The 20,682-nt window shown below is 42.5% G+C and overlaps 1 protein-coding gene across 1 annotated transcript in view; it reads right to left on the bottom strand.

The window, feature by feature from the left end:
- LOC109887362 (polypeptide N-acetylgalactosaminyltransferase 18) overlaps nucleotides 1-10,035 on the bottom strand; it is an 87,331-nt gene extending 77,296 nt beyond the window's left edge. The window contains exon 1 of the mRNA XM_020478766.2: nucleotides 9,358-10,035. Within this exon, the coding sequence (XP_020334355.1) occupies nucleotides 9,358-9,595 (238 nt within the window). The 5' untranslated portion in view covers nucleotides 9,596-10,035. The remainder of the gene's footprint in view (nucleotides 1-9,357) is intronic.
- Between the last annotated feature and the right edge of the window lie 10,647 nt (nucleotides 10,036-20,682).

The raw sequence follows: 20,682 nt of genomic DNA, 5'->3' as shown, positions 1-20,682 counted from the left end.
TTTTGCAATTCGTTCCAGTCACAGGCAGCAGAGTACTGGAATGAAAGGCGGCCGAATGAGGTGTTGGCTTTAGGGATGATCAGTGAGATACACCTGCTGGAGCGCGTGCTACGGATGGGTGTTGCCATCGTGACCAGTGAGCTGAGATAAGGCGGAGCTTTACCTAGCATAGACTTGTAGATGACCTGGAGCCAGTGGGTCTGGCGACGAATATGTAGCGAGGGCCAGCCGACTAGAGCATACAAGTCGCAGTGGTGGGTGGTATAAGGTGCTTTAGTGACAAAACGGATGGCACTGTGATAGACTGCATCCAGTTTGCTGAGTAGAGTGTTGGAAGCCATTTTGTAGATGACATCGCCGAAGTCGAGGATCGGTAGGATAGTCAGTTTTACTAGGGTAAGCTTGGCGGCTTGAGTGAAGGAGGCTTTGTTGCGGAATAGAAAGCCGACTCTTGATTTGATTTTCGATTGGAGATGTTTGATATGAGTCTGGAAGGAGAGTGTGCAGTCTAGCCAGACACCTAGGTACTTATAGACGTCCACATATTCTAGGTCGGAACCATCCAGGGTGGTGATGCTAGTCGGGCATGCAGGTGCAGGCAGCGACCGGTTGAAAAGCATGCATTTGGTCTTACTAGCGTTTAAGAGCAGTTGGAGGCCACGGAAGGAGTGTTGTATGGCATTGAAGCTTGTTTGGAGGTTAGATAGCACAGTGTCCAAAGACGGGCCGAAAGTATATAGAATGGTGTCGTCTGCGTAGAGGTGGATCAGGGAATCGCCCGCAGCAAGAGCAACATCATTGATATACACAGAGAAAAGAGTCGGCCCGAGAATTGAACCCTGTGGCACCCCCATAGAGACTGCCAGAGGACCGGACAGCATGCCCTCCGATTTGACACACTGAACTCTGTCTGCAAAGTAATTGGTGAACCAGGCAAGGCAGTCATCCGAAAAACCGAGGCTACTGAGTCTGCCGATAAGAATATGGTGATTGACAGAGTCGAAAGCCTTGGCGAGGTCGATGAAGACGGCTGCACAGTACTGTCTTTTATCGATGGCGGTTATGATGTCGTTTAGTACCTTGAGTGTGGCTGAGGTGCACCCATGACCGGCTTGGAAACCAGATTGCACAGCGGAGAAGGTACGGTGGGATTCGAGATGGTCAGTGACCTGTTTGTTGACTTGGCTTTCGAAGACCTTAGATAGGCAGGGCAGGATGGATATAGGTCTGTAACAGTTTGGGTCCAGGGTGTCTCCCCCTTTGAAGAGGGGGATGACTGCGGCAGCTTTCCAATCCTTGGGGATCTCAGACGAGATGAAAGAGAGGTTGAACAGGCTGGTAATAGGGGTTGCGACAATGGTGGCAGATAGTTTCAGAAATAGAGGGTCCAGATTGTCAAGCCCAGCTGATTTGTACGGGTCCAGGTTTTGCAGCTCTTTCAGAACATCTGCTATCTGGATTTGGGTAAAGGAGAACCTGGAGAGGCTTGGGCGAGGAGCTGCGGGGGGGGCGGAGCTGTTGGCCGAGGTTGAAGTAGCCAGGCGGAAGGCATGGCCAGCCGTTGAGAAATGCTTATTGAAGTTTTCGATAATCATGGATTTATCAGTGGTGACCGTGTTACCTAGCCTCAGTGCAGTGGGCAGCTGGGAGGAGGTGCTCTTGTTCTCCATGGACTTCAGTGTCCCAGAACTTCTTTCCGGTTCTTTCCTGTTGAAACCACCTCGGACGGTTACGTTGGTGGACCAGTCATGATGGATTGGGCTCAGTGTCGGCAGCAACGGTTCCAGGCAAATTGGCAAAAGAGGTATTGTAGCCCAAGAATTGGCTGATGGACCTCTTCGGCTAGCCGGGAGATGGGCCTAGCTTGAGGCTAGCTCCAGGCTAACTGGTGCTTGCTTCGGGACAGAGACGTCAGCCAGGAGTAGCCACTCGGATAGGAGCTAGCTAGCTGCGATGATCCGGTGTAAAGGTCCAGAGCTTGCAGTAGGTATCCGGAGCGGTAGTAGAGAAAAAGCAGTCCGATATGCTCTGGGTTGATATCACGCTGTGCAGACTGGCAGGAATTGACCGGACTGAGGCTGGCTGATGTAAGAGTTAACAGTGATGACCGCTAGCAGTGGCTAACTGACTACTAGCTAGTTAGCTAGCTTCTGATGGGGGTTCCGGTTCTAAAGTATAAAAAAATAGCAGATCCGTACCACATTGGGTGAGGCGGGTTGCAGGAGAGTATGTTCAGTCCATAGATGGAAATTGAGATTAAAAATATTTACGAAATGTATATGAAGAAATGATATATACATGGGACAAGACAAAACACTGCTATTGGAACAATGGGCTGTTGAGAATATTATTGAGAATATTATCAAATGCTTGTCAAATTGTGAATGAGTGATTGACGAAGTTTGTGCAGCCTGCAGAACAAACAAATCAGAGCTCATGCCTAAATCTAAACATATAGCCCAACGTTTATATCACAACTAAAGTTACATAAATAACTCGATATTAATCAGATATCAGGACCCGTTTCTTTGTTAACACAGAATAGCGTGCACTTCTTTGGAAAGCATTTGGAGAAAATATCCTTTCATTTTTATTCAGCTATGTTCAATTGTATTCTCCATACTATAAAATAATGTGGAATCTAAGCAACTCTTGTCTGCGAAATTAACTAGTGTAGCCCACAGCCATTTGGCTAATATATGACAACTCAGAATGCTGTACTGTTCTTCTGAAAGACTACATTTTCTTCATATCATGTTTCTTTAGACCGGGCTAAAATCAATCATGGATTTATTGTGATGGTGAAGGCTATATTAAATGGATTAATTAAACTTTTTAAAATGTAGATGTTCCAAAAGGTTGCATCAGTGGCTTGTAGGCTATGCGTGGAAGCCAGGAGATGCTAAACGCGTTTATGTTAACAGTAAATTGCCGTGGAGACCCGCAGTTATTTGCTTGTCAACCACCGACTGACAAAATGTCATGACCCCCACAGCCCTACTTGGAACATGTTCAATATAATGATAGTAATGTGTAGTCTATTATTGGTAGTAATAATGTGCACTATAAGAAAACACAACAGCATGAATGAGGCATGTCTTTAATGCGCACAGGGCAGACTGTGATTATATGGATTGGTCATAACTATTATGAATAACAGGACGTGTTGCAGCCCAGTGGACAAAAGTGGCCAGATGTTAATTGCTATAGCGATTTTAATAAACATCTGAAAATAAACCTGTGTGGTGTGGGTGTTGCCTTCAGGTGTTTTGTGAGGAATACTGAAAAACAATTAGATAACAGGAGAATTTAGCGGCACTAAGTAATTAAGTTCCAGGGTAAAAATTATCAAATGAGACATGGTGATAATTGAGGCTGATTTTCAACATCCTGTGGGTATGAGATGCCTTAGTAGCACTCTCTTGCAATACATCAGTACAAATGCCGGTCTGCAGTGGAGCGCTAATTTCTGTCAGGATCAGGGAATGTTCAACTCTGGCTGATTGGGCCGATACTCACAGCTACTCACAGGTTCCTCATTCCCTCTAATTAACCAGCAATTAGGTCCCATTGCCGCTAATTAGAATCCCCTGCTCAAGATATGGGAGCAAAAAAGTGGCTTCTCTGTAATTAATTGGCTGCGTCATACACTCAATAGTTGGTATAAGTTAGAAAGCCTCTCCACTCAGTACACTCCGTAATAAGAACACTGATGCAGGAGGGAGTTGTTTCACTCACTGACTGTTCAACAACGACATAGCAACATCCTCGATAGTCTCACAGCTACGCATGTGCCAATGAATAACTATCATAGAATAACACACAATGACAGTTAGTTAGGTCCATTCGGTTCACTTCTGTATCAGTGATGGATTATTATTGTTGTTTTATGAGCCCTGGGAGCCAGTGAGCAGGGGACATGAGATATACGCGTTTTGATTAACATCCCAATTAGGGTTAACAGCGATGAATCCCCGGGCAGGTCACTGGTGACGCAGCCTCCTGCTGCGCATCCTCCTTCCTTCCGGTCATCTCTTCCTTCAGTCTCTGGGTTATCAATCCACGGTTTACACCAACATTCAGCAGGATACAGATGTAGGATCTTAAATTTGAGCCAGTTTGCTACAGTGGTTAAAATATCCTGCAGCAACAGGAAATGTGGATTATAATTAAGACATTTTTGTAGAGGTTGATACATTTTTCACAAGGGTAAATTCAGTCTGAAATGTCTATGTGAAAATGTCAAACTTCAGAAGCCCTTTTAAACCTCAAATACACTACATTTGAAAGTTCACCTGCAACAGGGTGATCAAATTAAGATCCTACATCTGTAGTCTGCTGATTCACAAGGGAGAGGCTCAGAGAAATTAGGCATGCAATAAAGAACAACTCTTCTTTTCCTCTTTGCCAATAGACTCCAGCAATACCCTACCTTAAATGTCTTAACCTGCAGACACTACCTACGGAAATATATCGTCATTACAGATACAGGATCTTAATTTGATCACTGTATTGCAGGAGAAACTTCCTGAAATGCAGAAAATGTAAAACGTGTAGTGTATTTAAGGTTTAAAAAGGATTCTGAAGTTTGGAATTTCCCTTTGATTTTCCCTTTGAAAAATTGCATCAACCCCTACAAAGATGTCCATTCATGATAATCCACATAATACTTCACATTTCCTGTTGCTGCAGGATTATTTTCCTGCTGTAGCGAAATGGCTCAAATTAAGATCCTACATATGTAAATATCTCCAGACCCGTTTTTGAATGCAGCCAGACTGTACTGTGCTCCGCATGACCTCGATTTGCACCACTGTGCCAACCCTTCCGTCATGCTTGTCAGGGAGTTTCTATACGAATTCCTAAATAAGAAGATGTGTTTGTGCATTTCCCCTGTGTAGTACATCCTGATGTTTCCTGCTCTATGAGAAAACATTCCTACTCATAAATTAATACAACAAAGACTAATAGGGTATTAGAAAACTAGAAAGACTGTAGAACTCCAGAAATAATACATACGTTTTTGCTCAAACCAAAATGTTGCTTTCTTACTCAGAGGCATGAATTATGAAGTATATAGGATGGCAGATGAATATGGGTAGACAATCTAGCATGTAAAAACAAAGCACTCCAATTTGTCTAAGTTACTGTCACCTTCACTCAGCTTCCTCGTTTCGCCACATGGAGATGAGCCTTCCCTAAAAAGCCTGTCTGCTGGAACACAAGCTGTCTTTGTGCCCATGTGTGGACTTAGCAAATAGACCGGGCAGATATGAGGGACTGAGACAAATTCCTTTGGATGATGGTGGGGTATAGAGGAGAGGAAGAGTCTGGATTGGGACCATCTTAATCAATGTAAAGCCAGAGAGGACTGTCAAACGCTTTTGTTTCAGTGAGACACTTCTAAACGCTGTCCCGAATCATCTGGACGTTGTATTCTAGATATTATAGCAGATACGGAGTAAACCGTAAAAATAACCCCTTCCTTACACTTCTCCAGCAATGAGACATGAATCTACCTCAGAATCAGAGTACTGACTAACAATTACATGAAGATACTTTTTTATCATTTAATTCAAATAAACAAGGAACAGTAGCCTTGAAGAAGTGCCATAGATATTTTCCTGTTTGGAGTAAATTGTCAGGGGAAACTCTGAACTGAAATACTTGCAAGGGAGGTTACAATTTCTAATTTATTCAGATTTTCTTCATGATGCTTTTGCCCTCTGGATTCATGGTAATTAATTGTTTTCATTAGCAATCATCCTACTGTGCATTTGTTTAACTGTAATTCAATAATCGTTCCATTACCGGTAAAGGAAATCAACCCTCCCTATCCACACTGTCACACTTTCACTGACACCACATTCACTTAGGATTGGTCAATCTTTGTCATTCCAGTAAGTTTACAATCCCAAAACCACTACATACATTGAGGCTGTGCTCTGTAAAGAACAGACACGCTGTAGAGAAATGACAACATTTCTACTCGATTATCGTGGCACTAATGTTACCCTGACACCCACATTCTACCAATCCACAACCTGCTAAGGGAGTTGTGGGAGTTGCTAAGAGGAATTCTGAGAGAAAAGGAAGTATGGGAGAATGAGATACTGTATCTCCACTTCCCTTTGAGGGAAAAGGGTTACAGCATATGTATTCTGCTCTGAAATGAGGATATTCATTGGTCTCTGAAGAGTAGGCTACATAAAGACTGTCAGTGAAAGGAAGCAGGGTACTTAACTAAATATCTAAAAGTAACCTGGCATCGCCAATGATTTGATTAATATTTTGGGCAGCTTCCCAACCGTCAGCAGATCAGCGGAACACGACCGGTTCAGCCCCAATGTTAGATCAAGAGAACCACTTGTTTGCCATCCATATTGAACCTATATTCAGCAAGTTAAGCATTATGTATTATTATGACATTTGGCCAACGCCTGCAGCCTCTTGCAGTCGTTATGTGTCATTCAATATTTCATTGAAAGGATATAGGGGCAAACTGACTTGGCATGGCAGATTATGTGGAGTGATATTTTAGTGGAAGCAACAAGGCAGATAAGTGCTCTGTAGCCAAAACCATGCAAAAAGATATGTATATCCAATGGTATTTCTTGTTCCATTATACAACATGTATTACTGGCCCTCCAGCAAGGAGTGCATAACACACACACACACACACACACACACACACTCTCTCACTCCTCTTCTCAAGAGTAGACACTCATTATGATTTAGAAGGCTTTTCAATTGATTTGACAGGTTGATTTGATTGAGGCATCATCATCATCATCATCATCTCCCTCTGAATCAGCACCATATAATGAGTTATCCCCAGGGGTAATATACAGCCCCTGAGGTTAAAATAACCAGAGGACCACTGCCTTCTCACAAAAACAATCACCATTAAATAGACCCATACTCGGTCTTTTCTTTCCTCATGTTCAGAGGGGAGATCTATAGTAAAAAAAAAAAGGTATGAGGCACAGCAGTACTCTATGGAAGAAAACTCCTTTGGAGTTCTGTCATGTCTAAATTCATATTCACTTTTTGATGACTCAAGAAGACCTCAGGTGAATTCGCAGTTACCTGTGTAGAGGAGCACTCGGAGTGGCTCAAAATGTGAGCGCTGGTATGCACATAAAATCCAGGTAAACACACTGCAGGAGCAAAGACACTTCACACTTACAAGACAAACACCATCATTCGGAGTGGTTGATGCCTGAATGATGCCCAGTGTTATACAGTGCAAGACACATTTCTATGTCTCTGTACAAGAACACTCCGTCCATATTTGGTTGTCACATACTAAATGGTTTAGAACAATAGTCATTTGTTCAGGGTAAACAAGTGTCATGGCAGCGCATGTATTAATAGAGGACTGTGTAAGTTGTTGTCCGTTTAGTACAGCAGCACCCTCACACACATGCATTAACAGTAAGAAGCCTTTTGGGAGTACGAGGAAAGCCATAGAGTGCAGTAACAGCACTTATGGTGGGCGTGTGTGGACTTGTCAGCTACGCAAACTAGAAATGTTTTCATTCTTGGCACTTACATTGGCAAGATAAACAGAACTCTAGATGTGTTCTGAGTAGTAGTCTTCCTAGTTTACTACTCTACAAAATGAATCAAAATATTTTATGCCTGCCCAAGCCGTGTCTTCAAACCTCTCTCAAACCTGAGGCCCACCTCTAATAGGCTGATTGATGATACATTCCAAATCAACATGCATGTACAGCTGAGTTACAGTGCATGTTTTATCAGTCCACCCTCCATCCATCCATACAGTATAGTGCTATAGACAGAGGGCATTCTGTCCTTCCAGCCGTGTTCTGTGCCACATTGAATTGATCTTTACAATCTGACCTAATGCGACATTTCCCCTTTTGAGGAACACAAATAGTCAAAACATTTCCTGAGGAGATAGGACAGTTAGGCAGACACTCTTACACAGACAACGTACAGAGCGCTGTTCAACAGGCTGCTCTCTGTCAGTGCCAAACAGTGAAACGTAGTCTTGGCACCACAAAGTATGTTTACTCAACTGACCAGCCAGGCTTGACTATGTACGGTGCCTCACAGCTCAGTGAAGTCCACCTCTGCCCGTGACCTAGGGATGGGTGCCTCCCTGTAACTCATACTCTACCTGTCCTCTCTTCAAATCAGAGCCTGGGTAACATTCTCAAGTTGACAATCATAAAGCTCAAATCATGACACAGAAAGGGAGGGAGAGAATTACAGTAGGAGTATGGAGTAATGCTGTAGCGAGGGGCAAAGCCTGAAGGAATTTGAGAAGGGAATTCCAGACATTCCCTAGAACACAAGAGTAATCCAAAGTCAAAAGGATATTCAATATGGTCTACAAAAAAAATATATGTTTTTTTTATATCAGCTTCCCATTAGATTAACTGAATTAATGGCACCATTCTGTTGCATTTGAGCTTGTGAGATAATAATATAAAGTACAGTATAAAAAAAATTGTCTGTGGAAATTCACTTGTTGCAAGTTCAACAGTGTCTCCAACGCCATGTCTGGGGAAGACAGACCAACGTCTGTTTGGGTACAGTTTATACTGTGTGTGCCGTATTACATTGACATAACATCCTTCAAAATGTAGTCCCAGTACATTTGACATTGAGTTTATAGCTCAAAATAGATGACATTGTAGCAGATACATACAGTATGCTGGGCTAGTTTTCACATTCTACACTACAAACTGTAGACAGTCTTGAGACAGTCAGAGAATTAGACCGTTTTCTACTATTGGCCTAACAGAAAAACAAACTTCAAGAGTTTCATAATAAACCTGATGAGCAGATGCAAAAAAATAGACAATTATGCCAAAATGTATAAGGAGACATACTTGGGTTTTGAAAAAGGTTTTAAGCTTCAGCATGTGAGAGACAGCAAACTGAACAATAAGGTTGGGTATAACTGCAGCTATACATTTACTATATGTATATTTCACATGGTGGGAGAAGCTATTATGGTCACCAACACTGTTCAAATTATAATGCATTGACTACTAGGAATTTTGCCCCCAGAGTATCAATGGCCTTTGCAATGATCTCATTGTCCTTTCCCCTTTCTGTCACATGGTCCAGACAGGCAGACCATTCGAAGTAAGGAGATGACAAATGGCGGTCACATTATTCACAAAGGACAATGTTATGGTCCTCTTATGTTATAAATCAACAATGTCATTATTTGCTGCGTTTGGAGATCTCGACCTATGTGAACGAGCCTATATCATGAATACATCACAAACCATGCATTCAATGCAATTAAACATATGCAACTCAGAATCTATCAAATGCCAATTAAAGGATACTTGTTCACTGTAGTGGTTACTTTACCTTGTATGTGCTGGTTGACCACATTCTCAAGTCGATCAAGTCTTTCTATGATCCGTAGGGTTTCCCCCTTCTTGTCGCCTTCTAACTTTTTCTCTGGGACAGGCATAGGGACTTTGATGTATACATTCGCGATATAATTAGTGACCCATCCAACATAGAGGAGACACACGATGTTGGTCATGCCACTCAAGATCACGCATGTAGACACCAAAGTTTTGGTTCTCCTGGTGCAAGCCATCCCGACATCCCTCCATACAGCCAACGAAATTCAGTATACCAGAGGACAAGTGCGACTGTCGCCCACCAAAATCATAGAATGTGCTATGCGCGTCACTTGAGAGCAACCTGGATAAATTACAACAACTCCACAACGTTGCAATTCGTTCTGCAAACGCGGGCAACGGAGCCAATAACCGCACTGTGTCTTCACACGCAGAAGGCTATGATTTAATCCAAATAGGTAGGTCAAAGATTTAAAAAATATCTCAGTTGTTGGAAAGTAAAGTTGATTGCCTTGGTGACGAACGTTCCCTATTTCGCTTAATTTGCAAATCCACACCAGTCGCGATTTCACCGACCGACAGAAGGCGTGTGGAACATACGTTCAACCGCTGTCCAATGAGATACGATAGTGAAATTGTGTAATAGGCTACTGTGCATTCATTTCCACAATTATCCATTTAGATTAGAATGTGGGAGGGTTTTATTGTGAACGTTTTCAATTGTGCTAATAATTAATAGATAGTAATTGCTCGTTTACAATGTCGCAGCAATTATTAACTGTAATTGTTTCAATATTTTCCTATTTTGACATAAAGGTAGGCTACTGTACAGTTCAAGAAGTCATACAATGATTCAAGTTTGACTTTACTGTTTTCCAATCAAGGAAAAGATTAAACCTAGGCTACAATTTATATAGCGAATTGTGACGTTTACATTCTTGTCAAATACTTATTTATTGTCACATGCATTCTTGTCATCTACAACCTGTCACATACAGGCCTAGTAAACGTATCCTAGAGATGACCGCATATTAAATATTGCCACCTTTACTGACAATCAGACTGACTGGCTTGGAGAAAGCACTCCTCATGTTGAAAAGTGGAATCAGTTGGTATGTCATGAACTTGTGATAAAAGTATCCCCATATTGCTTATGGTAATTGTTGACACCTAATGGTTTCTGTATCCAAATAAATGATTGACCTATTTTTTTTATAGTGTCTCTCCCTGCAAATTGAACATTCAACTTTGTTTCCAATGGATGAAGCACTGAGCATGAGAGATCACTAGCAATACTTAATTAAGCCACAAGATAGAGACACTGGGACCTAAATGACAAGGTGTATTATAATTGTTTGTTCACACTACTTCATCAGTTCGACAGGAGAGGTTAATGTTAGAAAATGAACACGTTTATCTCATAACAGTGTCCTGCTTGTTGCTCGTAGATTAAGTCTATTCTCTATCCAAAGGGAGGAACACTGGACAACCCAATTACTACATTTCGATTGATCATCACAGGTACGTTATGTGAGGACACAGTGGAGTACACAAACAGACAGCCAAACAAAACAATAAGGTGCTGAAACACATTCCCATTTTCATCCTCATCGTCATCATTATTATTATAATCAAAGTCGCTTAGAATACACATTATCCTTGCATGCACAGCAACATACTTAATTGCACAATGGCACAGAAATCAATATTTGCTGTGTGCATTTAGGTGTCCCTGAGTGAGAAGCCTACTTGAAACAGGCTACAACTGTTTGGGTAGGGACCATGGTGAAAGCATTTAGCCCAGTCCTTCCATCAGTGGTCTTAGAACTGACCCCATCATGCACAGTGGCTCCTTCTGGAGGGAACTCAGTGTGCCCAGTTGCTCCTGCTGTGTGCATATCAGACAGGGCCTGATCCCTCTCCCCCTGTATTCCTCTGGAACATGAAAACATGAGAGAAATGTCACCCCTCAGGCCTAAAAATGATTTCACCCCTGCAGGCCTGAAAACGGTAATAAGCACTGAAACATCTCAACAGCCGCTCAATGGGGGGCATCATGGAAGATGGATATACAATATTATATTGTAAGGTTGAGAAGGCTATTGATCTCTGATGCTAGCGTGAGTTCAGTGGGACATTGAGACTTTGACTTTATGCCTCGTAGGGATGCAAATGTGCTGGTGCAAGCCATTATTTCCTCCCCTCTAACGAGTGATTCAGTGCTTGAACGATATGGTGTCATTATTTTGTAAAGTAATGGATTCACAGTAAAGCAAAGATAACATATTCAGCACCACAATGATTCATTGACGCATGATTTTGCATTGTCTTTTTCTATAGACACTGCATTCTGAAAGTATTCAGACCCCTTGACTTTTTCCACATTTTGTTACGTTACAGTCTTATTCTAAAATGGATTCAATAAAAATGAATCTACACACAGTACCCCATAATGTAAAAGCGAAACAGGTTTTTAGAAATGTTTGCTAATTTATTACAAATAAAAAAACAGAAATACCTTATTTACATAAGTATTCAGACCCTTTGCTATGAGACTTGAAATTGAGCTCAGGTGCTTTCTGTTTCCTGTTTCCATTGATCATCCTTGAGATGTTTCTACAACTTGATTAGAGTATACCTGTGGTAAATCCAATTGATTGGGCATGATTTGGAAAGACACACATCTGTCTATATAAGGTCCCACAGTGGAAAGTGCATGTCAGAGCAAAAACCAAGCCACGAGGTTGAAGGAATTGTGCTAGAGCTCCGAGACCGTATTGTTTCTAGGCACAAATCTGGGGAATGGTACAAAAACAATTAGGCAGAATTTAATGTTCCCAAGAACACAGTGGCCCCCATCCTTCTTAAATGGAAGAAGTTTGGAACCACCAAGACTCTTCCTAGAGCTGGCCGCCCGGCCAAACTGAGCAATCGGGAGAGAAGGGACTTGGTCAGGGAGGTGACCAAGAACCTGATGTTCACTCTGAAAGAGCTCCAGAGTTCCTCTGTGGAGATGGGAGAACCTTCCAGAAGGACCGCCATCTCTGCAGCACTCCACCAATCAGGACTTTATGGTGGAGTGGCCAGACGGAAGCCACTCCTCAGTAAAAAGCACATGACAGCCCGCTTGGAGTTTGCCAAAAAGGGACCTAAAGACTCTCAGACCATGAGAAACAAGATTCTCTGGTCTGATGAAACCAAGATTTAACTCTTTGGCCTGAATGCCAAGCTTCATGTCTGGAGGAAAGCTGGCACCATCCCTACGTTGAAGCATGGTGGTGGCAGCATCATGCTGTGGGGATGTTTTTCAGCGGCAGGGACTGGGAGACTAGTCAGGATCGAAGAAAAGATGTACGGAGCAAAGTACAGAGAGATCGTTGATAAAAAAACCTGCTCCAGAGAACTCAGGACCTCAGACTGGGGGCAAAGGTTCACCTTCCAACAGGACAACGACCCTAAGCACACAGCCAAGACAACACAGGAGTAGCTTCGGGACAAGTCTCTGAATGTCCTTGAGTGGCCCAGCCAGAACCTGGACTTGAACCCGAATGACATGCCCCACTGTACACTAATTTCCTTTCTGGGCCTCCCTTTTGTTGTGACGCCGTTAATGGAATTCAAATCGTCTAGTCGTATGAAACTTTAATTTGGAAAATTGCTATTTGCATCTGCTTAGAGTGCAGGCCCTTTGTGAATGGCTTCAGTGGCAGTTTTGTAAGTGCCAAGCACACTGCAGCTGTGGGAGAGAATGGAGACTCAATTAAGGGGCACAGCAGAAAGCCAGGCTTATTCTGCAGAACCTAGTCAGAGTGGAGAGGTTTTTGTAAAAATCTCAGTCCAAAGCATCATGCTGTAATTCTCATATCTGCTGGAATATAATGTTCTTGGTGCAGTGGGGCCAATGGATTTTCTGTTGTGTACCTGTTGGAACAAAATGTCCCCAAAACCCATTCTGATTCCCTCTTCATGCTGGCTGCTTTTAGAGATGACAGATCTCTGTGTAATGCCTCAACTGTTCCTCTGATACGAGCAGCTTCCAACCCGCCTTTTCCTGTCGCCAATCAAGAGAAACTAATGTATACCTTTTTACAGGTCAGTCCACTCTATACGTTGTATTCATAAATCCTGCTGGCCCCATGGTCCTCTTGTGAGGTTTGTTGCAGTGTGATCAGAATATGACTTTTGTGTAGCTCCCTATTGCTAAAGCACCGAGCTTCTCAGCCTCCTCTCCATCGGGATTCCTAATGGGCATAAATGGCAGTATCAAAGTCTGGTATCAGCATCCAACCAAAACTAGATTTCTCAATATGATCTGAAGGAGAGCTAGAGGGTCATTGGCACTCAGTGTCTTAGTCATCACAAGCACCAGTCAAAGATTGCAGCAGGGCCAGACTCACAATAGATGTGATGAAATAGAGGCAGGGAATGTTGCCCCAGCAGGCCAGTTGTGTTTTCAACACCGGATTAAAGGTGAATAATTATGACAGTTCTTTGCCCCTGACAGACGTCTGCACTGCTTAAGGAGTTTGACCAACATATTTATGCCACAGCAGGGAGGTGGCAGTTGCCCTCTCAACCTTCGTTGTGGGACACTCACAGTCCATGCCTCTTCAGAGCAGAATGAATTACTGGCCGCCTGTGTGGCTGGCCTTGATAACAAACTTGATTAGAGAGAGGATGCCACAAGTAGAGAGCACCAAGCAGCCTCAGCATCTCTGGGAATTAAAAAGCTTTAACAATTGCGTTGATGGGGAATTTGTAAGGATCAGTAGGGGAAGACATTATGCAAACACAATTAGAAGATGTACCATCTGCTTATCATTTGATATCAAATGTATTCCTTTATAATCCCATTAGAATCATATCACATTTGAACATAGAGGGCATTGTTATTTAAATATATTTGATAATCAAGATTTGTATTTTATTTTTTATTTCACCTTTATTTAACCAGCTAGGCTAGTTGAGAACAAGTTCTCATTTAAAACTGCGACCTGGGCAAGATAAAGCAAAGCAGTTCGACACATACAACAACACAGAGGTACATATGGAATAAACAAACATACAGTCAATAATACAGTACAAAAAGTCTATAGACAGTGTCTGCAAATGAGATAGGATAAGGGAGGTAGTAAGGCAATAATTAGGCCATGGTGGCAAAGTAATTACAATATAGCAATTAAACACTGGAATGGTAGATGTGCAGAAGATGAATGTGCAAGTAGAGATACTGGGGTGCAAAGGAGCAAGATAAATAAATAAATACAGTATGGGGATGAGGTGGTTGGATGGGCTATTTACAGATGGGCTATGTACAGGTGCAGTGATCTGTGAGCTGCTCTGACAGCTGGTGCGTAAAGCTAGTGTGGGAGATATAAGTCTCCAGCTTCAGTGATTTTTGCAGTTCGTTCCAGTCATTGGCAGCAGAGAACTGGAAGGAAAGGCGGCCAAAGGAAGAATTGGCTTTGGGGGTGACCAGTGAGATATACCTGCTGGAGCTCGTGCTACGGGTGGGTGCTGCTATGGTGACCAGTGAGCTTAGATAAGGTGGGGCTTTACCTAACAGAGACTTGTAGATGTCCCAGAGCCAGTGGGTTTGGCGGCGAGTATGAAGTGAGGGCAAGCCAACGAGAGCGTACAGGTCCCAGTGGTGGGTAGTATATGGGGCTTTGGTGACAAAACGGATGGCACTGTGATAGACTGCATCCAATTTGAAGGCTATTTTGTAAATGACATCACCAAAGTCGAGGATCGGTAGGATGGTCAGTTTTACGAGGGTATGTTTGGCAGCATGAGTGAAGGATGCTTTGTTGCGAAATAGGAACCCGATTCTAGATTTATTTTTGGATTGGAGATGCTTAAAGTGAGTCTGGAAGGAGAGTTTACAGTCTAACCAGACACCTAGGTATTTGTAGTTGTCCACATATTCTAAGTCAGAACCATCCTGAGTAGTGATGCTGGATGGGTGGGCAGGTGCGGGCAGCGATCGGTTGTATAGCATGCATTTCGTTTTACTTGCATTTAAAAGCAGTTGGAGGCCACGGAAGGAGAGTTGTATGGCAAGATGGGATCCATTTGTTTTGGATCCCAGTGTCAGCCCTGAGGTGACATGACAAACAACCACTGGTCTCCTCTGCTGCTCCATCTCATCAGCTTCACACTCCTGCGAGAATGAGTCAGGCCCTTATACAGTATGATCAGTGTGGTCCATTCCTCCCAGCTAACAGGCATACAGCCCACTGCATCTGTGATTTACTACAGTGTGGAGGCAGAGGCTTGTAGGGCTACCTGGGTGTGATGTAAAATGGCAGTGCTTATTTTCATCTGGCTCTGATTATTTACACTTACATCAGAATTAATATCAACCCCACCACTCCAGCCCAGCCTCCATTCCTTTCATTTAACCTTGCCATATCTATCTACATTACAGTATGTGTCTTGGAAACCAGTCTTCAGACTATCAACAAAAAAAACAGACTTTGATTTTTCCAGGTCAGTTGAAGTGTTTTTTAAACTAAGTTCTAACCCTGCACAGTTCATAACAAGGTACAGAACTGGCCTTAAGCTCTTCTGCTTCAAGTTATGGCATTAGCGTTTTAATCAAAGCGTATAGAAAGCAGATGGCAACTCTCCTTGGGTTTAGACCACCATATTATTAATATGATCTTTAATCACTCTGATGACAGACATGGCTGACAGATGGCCCTTAGGTTTTGAGGCCATCAAATCATGAAGTGCTAATGTCTAAATAGTTTTATGCTTATTCCAGCCCATGCTGCTTATTCCAGCCCATAATGCAAATATACTCCATCCTCTTTAACCCAATACATATAGTCCTGACAGTGCATACAGTAGATGCCTGTATTTCCCAACATAGGATTATCTTATATGTTGTGGTCAAAGTATCCTCAAACAATCTCTGACTATAGGTATAATAATGGCTGAGGATGCCAACCTTGGAAACCTTGCTTCCGCAGTGACATAGCAGTGTGTTGTCATTAAGCTTGGGGCCCATGTGCCTGTCATCTCACATTTATGTCTAAATTGTATATATATATTTTTTTATAAATAATTTTGACAGTAACCCTCCTTTTTAATTTGCACATGTAAACTAAAAAGGAGGGTTACTATCAAAATTCTTGTGTTGTCCAATCTACAGTAGGTGAGTCAGACAATATAGTTTCCATGAATCGAATTGGGCCCGCCTCGGCCTCATCACCTAATTGCCTATCAAGTTCAAAAAAGTTTGGTGAATCGGATCGAACTCGGATGGAGAGTGAGTGAGTTGTTAAAGGTGGATAAACAATAGTCAAGACCACTTGGTGCACAAATACGCCGCCAAAAAAAGCTTTATCTGATCCAGCTCGTGCCAAATTATCACATCAGCAAAGCTACCCCCTCGTCCTCGTTTGATGAAACACCATCACAGCTGGAAGCTAGTAGGCCTAGTCATGCAGCAGCTAACACTAGCAGCCTCCCAATCTCGACAGAGACCCGGACTTTGCGGGGTTCAGAGAAAGTGCCCTAAGCCAGTAGAGACAGGGTCCATTAATCAACATACCTTACACTGGAGCGGGTGCTGTATATTTATAGTCTGACCTTTACATTACAGAGAGAACAATGATTCACTGTGAACAGATGTAGGAAGTTTTATGTCTATTGTCTAAGTACCAAGGACGCAATCTGAACTATAGCCTGCAAACATGGATGTGACTCAACCCATGTTGCTTCTAGCTAGAAATTAATTTCCTCTTTGCGAAAACTTGCTAGAGAGGAATATTACAAAACTAAAAAGTCTTGCCAGACACAGAACAATACTTAACTAAACTATGCTTGTCAAACTACATTATGCAGTGGTGTAAAGTACTTAAGTACAAACACTTTAAAGTACTACTTACAGTAAGTCGTTTTTTGGGGGTACGGTACATTCAGAAAGTATTCATACCTTTTGATTTTTTTCCATATATTACAGCCTCATTCTAAAATGGATTTCGTTTTTTTTTTTTACCTCAATGTACACAAAATACCCCATAACAACAAAGCAAAAACTGATTTAGACTTTTTTTGTTGTACTTTTTTTTGTTTTTTTTGTTGAAATATCACATTTGCATAAGTATACCTTTAGATTTTTTTCCATATATTACAGCCTCATTCTAAAATGGATTTCGTTTTTTTTTTTTACCTCAATGTACACAAAATACCCCATAACAACAAAGCAAAAACTGATTTAGACTTTTTTTGTTGTACTTTTTTTTGTTTTTTTTGTTGAAATATCACATTTGCATAAGTATTCAAAGTACTCAGTACTTTGTTGAAGCACCTTTGGCAGCGATTACAGCCTTGAGTCTTATTGGGTGTGACGCTACAAGCTTGGCACACTGGTATTTGGGGAGTTTCTCCCATTCCTCTCTGCAGATCCTCTCAAGCTCTGTCAGGTTGCATGTTGAGCATCGCTGCCCAGCTATTTTCAGGTCTCTCCAGAGATGTCGATTGGGTTCAAGTCCGGGCTCTGACTGGGCCACTCAAGGACATTCAGAGACTTGTCCCGAAGCCACTCCTGTCTTGACTTGGCTGTGTGCTTAGGGTCGTTATCCTGTTTGCTCTGCTCATCTTTCCCTTGTCTTGCAGTCCCTGCCGCTGAAAAACATCCCCACAGCATGATGCTGCCACCACCATGCTTTCACCGTAGGGATGGTGCCAGGTTTCCTCCAGACGCGGCGCTTGGCATTCAGGCCAAAGAGTTCAATCTTGGTTTCATTAGACCAGAGAATCTTGTTACTCATCATCCTTTAGATGCCTTTTGGCAAACTCCAAGCGGGTTGTCATGTTTGTGTTACTGAGGAGTTGCTTCCGTCTGGCCACTCTACCATAAAGACTTGATTGGTGGAGTGCTGCAGAGATGGTTGTCCTTCTGGAAGTTTCTCCTATCTCCACAGAGGAACTCTGGAGCTCTGTCAAAGTGGCCATCAGGTCCTTGGTCACCTCCCTGACCAAGGCCCTTCTTCCCCGATTGCTCAGTTTGGCCTGGTCGGCTAGTTTGAGTCTTGATGGTTCCAAACTTCTTTAATTTAAGAATGATGGAGATCACTGTGTTCTTGGGGACCTTCAATGCTACAGAAATGTTTTTCTACCCTTCCCCAGATCTGTGCCTCGACACAATCCTGTCTCTGAGCTCTACGGACAATTCCTTTGACCTCATGGCTTGGTTTTTGCTCTGACATGCACTTTCATCTGTGGGACTTTACATAGACAGGTGTTTACCTTTACAAATCATGTCCAATCAATTGAATTTACCACAGTTGGACTCCAATCAAGTTGCAGAAACATCTCAGGGATGTTCAATGGAAATTCTCAAAAGGTTTTGAATACTTACTGTGGGGCAAAAAACTATTTAGTCAGCCACCAATTGTGCAAGTTCTCCCACTTAAAAAGATGAGCGAGGCCTGTAATTTTCATCATAGGTACACTTCAACTATGACAGACAAAAAGATTTTTAAAAATCCAGAAAATCACATTGTAGGATTTCTAATGAATTTATTTGCAAAATATGGTGGAAAATAAGTATTTGGTCAATAACAAAATTTTATCTCAATACTTTGTTATATACCCTTTGTTGGCAATGTCAAACGTTTTCTGTAAGTCTTCACAAGGTTTTCACACACTGTTGCTGGTATTTTGGCCCATTCCTCCATGCAGATCTCCTCTAGAGCAGTGATGTTTTGGGGCTGTTGCTGGGCAACACGGACTTTCAACTCCCTCCAAAGATTTTCTATGGGGTTGAGATCTAGAGACTGGCTAGGCCACTCCAGGACCTTGAAATGCTTCTTACGAAGCCACTCCTTCGTTGCCCGGGCGGTGTGTTTGGGATCATTGTCATGCTGAAAGACCCAGCCACGTTTCATCTTCAATGCCCTTGATGATGGAAGGAGGTTCACTCAAAATCTCACGATACATGGCCCCATTCATTCTTTCCTTTACACGGATCAGTGGTCCTGGTCCCTTTGCAGAAAAACAGCCCCAAAGCATGATGTTTCCACCCCATGCTTCACAGTAGGTATGGTGTTCTTTGGATGCAACTCAGCATTCTTTGTCCTCCAAACACGACGAGTTGAGTTTTTACCAAAAAGTTATATTTTGGTTTCATCTGACCATATGACATTCTCCCGGATCATCCAAATGCTCTCTAGCAAACCCTTAGACGGGCCTGGACATGTACTGGCTTAAGCAGGGGCACACGTCTGGCACTGCAGGATTTGAGTCCCTGGCGGCGTAGTGTGTTACTGACGGTAGGCTTTGTTACTTTGGTCCCAGCTCTCTGCAGGTCATTCACTAGGTCCCACCACCGTTCTTGTGATCATTTTGACCCCACGGGGTGAGATCTTGCGTGGAGCCCCAGATCGAGGGAGATTATCAGTGGTCTTGTATGTCTTCCATTTCCTAATAATTGCTCGCACAGTTGATTTCTTCAAACCAAGCTGCTTACCTATTGCAGATTCAGTCTTCCCAGCCTGGTGCAGGTCTACAATTTTGTTTCTGGTGTCCTTTGGCAGCTCTTTGGTCTTGGCCATAGTGGAGTTTGGAGTGTGACTGTTTGAGGTTGTGGACAGGTGTCTTCTATACTGATAACAAGTTCAAGCAGGTGCCATTAATACAGGTAACGAGTGGAGGACAGAGGAGCCTCTTAAAGAAGAAGTTACAGGTCTGTGAGAGCCAGAAATCTTGCTTGTTTGTAGGTGACCAAATACTTATTTTCCACCATAATTTGCAAATAAATCATATTATTTGATTTTCTGGATTTTTTTTCTCCTTTTGTCTGTCATAGTTGAAGTGTACCTATGATGAAAATTACAGGCCTCTCATCTTTTTAAGTGGGAGAACTTGCACAATTGGTGGCTGACTAAATACTTTTTTGCCCCACTGTATGTAAATTAGGTATTTATGTTTTTTATATTTTATACATTTGCAAAAACTTCTAAAAACCTTTTCACTTTGTCATTATCAGCTGTTACGAATCCCTTTTGGCCCGACAGTCTAGGGGGGGATGGTAATGAGACCCGTAACATAACTCATGCAAATTATAATTGTGACAAAGTAAAAGTGTGAACGAAATAACCAGGACAACTGAAATCTACCGTCAAACTCAAAGTTTATTTATAAACACACGGTAATGGGGGGGGGGGGGGGGGGGAGCAGGAAAAGGGGCTGAGCTGGACCCAAGGAAAGAAACAATAAATATACAAAAACACCCCTAAGCTAGACTAGCCTACTTTAACAACAGCTAACTAACTAACCAAAAATACAGTGGGTGGTCCGCCCAGTTCTA

The sequence above is a fragment of the Oncorhynchus kisutch genome, linkage group LG3 (assembly GCF_002021735.2).
Source record: "Oncorhynchus kisutch isolate 150728-3 linkage group LG3, Okis_V2, whole genome shotgun sequence".
Lineage (NCBI taxonomy): Eukaryota > Metazoa > Chordata > Actinopteri > Salmoniformes > Salmonidae > Oncorhynchus > Oncorhynchus kisutch.
Note: the sequence above shows the minus strand (reverse complement) of the source record. Positions and strands in the feature narration are given on the sequence as shown.